Below are 5,307 nucleotides of genomic sequence, written 5' to 3' on the forward strand. Positions count from 1 at the left end.
CTAGGTCAAGTGTTGAAGCTGAGTTTCGTGGTATGTCTCATGGTGTATGTGAGTTTTTGTAGTTGAAAAAATTGTTGAGAGATCTTGGACTTAAACCCAAGGGTGCTATGAAACTTCATTGTGATAACAAGGCTGCTATTGAGATTGCTCATAATCCAGTGCAACATGATCGAACAAAACATGTGGAGATTGATTGACATTTCATCAAGGAACAATTGGATGCTAGAATTATTAATTTTTTTCGTTTGTGGGATCTCAAGATCAACTTGCTGATGTGCGTACTAAGGCTGTGTCTAATAGTGTGTTTTCCAGCTCACTTGACGAGTTGGGCATGCATGACATCTTTGCTCCAACTTAAGGGTGAATGATGCGAGTTATATATTTATATATTAGTTAAACTGTAAATAGTAGTCTGTTGTCACACATTGACGAAGTGCATATGTAAAACCAATTGTAACTGCTATATATACTCCACTTTGGAGATTAATGAATATACAAGATATTCCCAAATATTGTCATATATATTTTTGGTATTTTACCATGTTTAATTCAAGTGCTCATACCTAGTAAGTGTACAAAAAATTTCTAGACGATATAGTCTTGAATGTTTCGTAAAAACAAGTAAAATCTAAAGTAAATATCCAACTAACTTGTTATGCAAGTCACATTGGTGTTACATAAACTACTATCTTATTACCATATTTGAACATGAACAAATGTTGAATGTATCTTAAAAGCATCCTTTATAGGTTCTCCGGAAGTGATTCTAGAGCTAGTTCCGCGAATCCAAAACAATATGAAAAAGAAAATTAAAAAATGTGAAAAAAAATGTTTGGTTGTAATGCTAAAAAGAAAAGTGGCAAGAATTTCAGTTCAGATTAGGATCACGAACGTCATTACCATGCTCATGATCATGATCGTCATTATCAGGATGGGCATCATCAATATCAGGTTCTTCATCATCATCATCATCATTACCTGGTTCAGGATCAGGGTCAGGATCGTCATTCTGCATTTGCATTTGGGATGCAGCAAGAAATAGGGCTCCAGTTCCTGAACCACCATGAGAATGTTTAATAACAACATTGTCTGAAAGATCATTCCCAAGCATTTCCCACACACTGCTGTTGAGATAATTTCTGAAGACTCTATAGTGCTCGTAAAGCCCACCTTCCACGGTAACTACGCTTTTCTTGTTTTCAATTCTCCCAAGCTTCTTAATTATCCCAAGAATGCCAGCTCCAGAAAGACGGGCTCCACGTTCGGCAACGATGTCACAAACCTCCGAAACTACCTCCCTCGCCTTTGGAGAAGTACTAGTGATCTGGTAGTCATGGAGCAAAAGAGTTAAAGTATTTAACTATTTTGTGCATCATTAAGATTGAAAACTACTTCAGGTACTGTTTTGTTACTTCATTGGCTGAAACCTTACCCCAAAAACTTTCTTCAGTTTTTCTCCAACAATTTTGTGATCCTCTGATGTATCTTGATGCATGGCAGCCATATCAGGTGAACTAGATGAAATGATAAGTAAAATACTATTAGCAACTGAATGATTCAATGAGATCCAATCATCCAAGATTTCCAAAATTCAAACCACAAGACTAGAAGGTGATGCAGCTAACAGCAATTGTGCATTCACATTAAGACTTTGTTGTGCACCTCAATTGGTAAGGAGTCATGAGTTTCAAAGGCACCGTGTCCCCAAACACTGCTGTTTCCTGTGCCATCTTCAATAATACTCTTCTCACAATCTCTCCCAGATACATTCCCGAAATCAGCTTCTCAAATCTCTGAGGCAAAACTGGATTAGAAACAAAAGCAGAAAGATATGCATTCTGAAAGATTGGAGACTTGTAGTACAAGGTTTGCCTTACCCGGCATCCAGGATTTGGGCTTTCAGCATCTAAACAAGTATCAAAGATGGTTATTGGAAGATGAGGAGAACTGAAACCTCCCCACTGTGTGCTAATTACCTGCAAAACTAATCAGATATTTAACTGCGCCGTGCACATACTGTATAATTAAAAAATTCCAGACACTAACCATGTCGCCTAATTTAGGCGATGGGCCATGCCACTGGAGAGCTGCATTTGCAGGCTCTACATAAGCAGCATCCGTGCCCATTGCTAGAGTAACCGCAGCCACACTTTCTCTGTTGTAGTATCTACCTCCTGCCAAATTTCCTACGGTATCATCAACCTGCTCAAGATGATAGCTGAATCAATTGCAAGGAATCGTTTTTTGTCGTAGTGAAATCAAGTTACATGTTGGAGTAGCATAAACCATGGGAGTTGCATACCATTGCGTAAACCCGCAATTTCACTCCATGTTCCTCCAGAGCTTTGTTGAAGTCACTCACCAACTTCTTTCCAACCTGATCTCATTGTAATATTGTACATTAAAAAAAAAATGGTTAAAATTGGTGCACTTACAATGATATATTGGAAAAAATAATGCTTCCCAAATCTCAAACTTAGGCAGTTAATTTACTGCAGCATTGAGTGTAAAATAACAAGAAAAAGGAGTCAATATAATCTAACTTTGCTATCAGCTGAGAAACTCTTCCATTTGATAGCGGTTCCATCGGAGACAACAGATTGTTCGACCGGACATGACACTATACAACCAAGTTTGCTCAGCTCCTCTGCTAACGTATTGGGATGTTCCGAAACAAACTTTCCTAGCTCCACAGCAATAAAATCAAATAATTCCTGTTAAATGAGAAAAACACATTTATCATATTCATCTTTTCACTGAAGTCGATGAAACACAAGTTGATCAAACTCAAGTTTTTAATGCGTAAATGAAAAAAATTGTGACAATGCATGCTCTAATTTAAATAAAAATAATAACTTGTTCACATCATCTGCATATGTTTGGTGCTGACATTATGCTTATATAAAGGTATTTTGTTTCGTGCTTCGATGTAATCCGGATCCGGTAATTATTGGGAATATTTCACTCGTGCCACGTCTATTGGGAGAAATCTCATTGGTGCCTAATATGATCTTCTAGTCACTTCTTGAAGTTCTAGTCCAGAACTTTTAACCTGATAATTAAAATGACTACGCCGTTTGGAACACAAGCGCAATATAAGCACTAATAACGGAAGTGGAGGATTCATTTCCCCCAAAAGAAGAAAGAAAAAACAAATCATCCTTGAAGCTGAATCTACTCCAAAAATTTAATTATCTATATGTACCTTTGAAGTAGCAGCCATGAGATTGGAGGGAATGGGAATCTCCTCCTTATGTAAATCTGAAATGGGGTTGTTCTTCCCTCCAAGTCTGGCACACAAGATCAAGAAGTTTGTTCCCCTTAAATTTACGCCATAATAAAATCCTTTCTCATCTCTGCCACCACACCAAAACACATTACAAATCAATATTTTAAGAGAAAATAGTAGTATTATTTTCTTTTTCTTCAACGTGAAATTCTATTATAAATTCTAAACTATCCTATACGAGTAGGGGGATTCCAACTCGATGATGCAAAGGAGCGAACACACTGCCCTGCCTAACCCACTTCGTCGAAATAATAGCACTAAAGCCCAAGTGAGCAATCGAGGATGTAGCCTACCCGGTGGGGAGAGGAGAAACGTAGGAAACAAGCATATTGAGAGTTGTAATGGTTCCACTGGAAGCAAGGCAAGCTTTCATGTCAGACACCAAGGCATTTGAGACCTGCCAAAGCTTTGGCACCGGAGTGGAGCAGTCCCTTGCAAATTTTCGTAGTATTTTTTGTGTTTCTCTCCATTGACGCTGCTTCTTCCTCTTCCACTGTCTCAGTAAAACTGCTGCCACTACCACTGTGGCGGTTGCTGTCATTGTTGCCACCACCACCACCTCCTTCTTCATTATTTTGTTGTTATCTCTCTCAGAACAATTTAGGCATCAATGAACAACTTGCAAAAAATAATATTGGCTTGTTATTTGTTTTGTTTTCTCTGATGCAGTGTTGGTTCAAATAACAGAAACCCGCCCGCCATTTGTGCAGGGAGGAACGAGTATCATGGATGGAGGCATAAAATCTTATAGGGCTAGTAGAAAAATAATGGATGCTTTATTTTGATTTATATATAATTGAAGAAATATTAAAACATATACTAACTCAATTTTTTTTATACAATATTCTCCATTAAACTCATCGAAATAATAAGAAGAAAATTTGAACTTAGGAGCAGCGAAAGGAGCACACTGCTCATATCAGTATCATAAAAGGTTCTAACTGAATTATGACAAGAAAAATGCTTGCCAATGAATCAGAAATCCCATATTGGGTTGTCTTGTGACAAAATTTTGGTATTATTTGCAACATAATTCATTTGAAATGGGTACCGAATCATACGTTTTGGGCTGAAACTATGGGTAATTGGGCATTCATGGAATTGGATGGCCTAAATAAAGAGCTTGGACTAATAGAAGGGCTAAAAAGATGATTCATGAATGAATTTTGCAAAGTAAATGTAAATGGACTGATTGTAGGATGTTTAAGCCATCTCCAACCGAATGGTTTAGATGGTCAAAAGGTCGAAAATAACTCGAAAATCGTCTCTAACTGAGGGCCAAGCCAAATGGCTCGTGGGCCTCACTGGACAAAAAATGGCCAAAGGGCCAACCAATTGGCCCAAAGGAACCAACTAGCCAGCCTCCGGTCGGGTCGGATTTGAATTCCAACAGTAACTAGCTAACGTCAGCTAGCCATTATATTTGAATTTTTTTTTTTTACAAAAACTTTTAAAAAAAATTTAAAAATTCTATTTTTTTTCCTATAACTTCCTAAGCCATTAAACAACATTAAATAACATTAAGTAATATGAAACAACATTAAACAATGTTAAACAACAATAAATAACATTAAACACCATAAAATTATACAACATAAAAATAACATTTAACAACATTTTTAAAAACATTTAACAATATAAAACTTAAACGCCTACTCCATACTTCTTTTGGCCCAAAGATGTTCAACAAGATTCTGTTGTAGGTACTTCTTTATGGCACGGGAACATATCATCTTATAGCGCCTCATGTAGTTTTTAAATATAAGTTGTTGTAGTTTTTAAATTTAAATAATAAATTATTTTTGTCCCTATGACTCTTTGACCCTCGGATGGAGATGGTTTTTTATGACAGGATTATGTTTGGCCCTATGACCCTTTAGCCCTCGATTGGCGATGGTAAGAAATATGATCATACATTGTTCAATAAAATATTAATTTCTTGGAGGGCCAGAGGGCTAAAACGAGTCCTCTGTCCCTCATTCGGTTGGAGATGGCCTTACATTCTACATAGGCATATG

General features: G+C 37.0%; 1 protein-coding gene across 2 annotated transcripts; it reads right to left on the minus strand.

Annotated features, from left to right (window-relative positions):
• Window positions 1-695: 695 nt before the first annotated feature.
• LOC103429205 (probable hexokinase-like 2 protein) lies at window positions 696-3,921 on the minus strand. Of its 2 annotated transcripts, XM_070814440.1 has the most exons (10): window positions 3,583-3,921; window positions 3,206-3,356; window positions 2,544-2,714; window positions 2,303-2,377; window positions 2,047-2,202; window positions 1,878-1,976; window positions 1,663-1,793; window positions 1,433-1,514; window positions 1,171-1,324; window positions 696-1,053 (listed from the first exon to the last, which is right to left on the minus strand). In XM_070814440.1, exons 1-10 carry the CDS (start codon window positions 3,858-3,860, stop codon window positions 869-871), a joined length of 1,482 nt encoding a protein of 493 aa, XP_070670541.1. In that variant the 5' UTR covers window positions 3,861-3,921; the 3' UTR covers window positions 696-868. The 2 variants fall into 2 exon arrangements, with proteins under 2 accessions (XP_070670541.1, XP_008365574.3); XM_008367352.4 differs by having other exon boundaries at window positions 696-1,324.
• Between the last annotated feature and the right edge of the window lie 1,386 nt (window positions 3,922-5,307).

Source organism: Malus domestica, chromosome 15, assembly GCF_042453785.1.
Source record: "Malus domestica chromosome 15, GDT2T_hap1".
NCBI lineage: Eukaryota > Viridiplantae > Streptophyta > Magnoliopsida > Rosales > Rosaceae > Malus > Malus domestica.

Bases quoted from the DNA above. Each gene is read 5' to 3' on its own strand.
- LOC103429205 (XM_008367352.4), bottom strand. From the start codon at position 3,860: ATGAAGAAGGAGGTGGTGGTGGTGGCAACAATGACAGCAACCGCCACA. The intron at 2,203-2,302 runs GTATGCAACTCC...CATCTTGAGCAG, and splicing joins AATTGCGGGTTTACGCAATG to GTTGATGATACCGTAGGAAA. The intron at 1,325-1,432 runs GTAAGGTTTCAG...CATGACTACCAG, and splicing joins AACTGAAGAAAGTTTTTGGG to ATCACTAGTACTTCTCCAAA.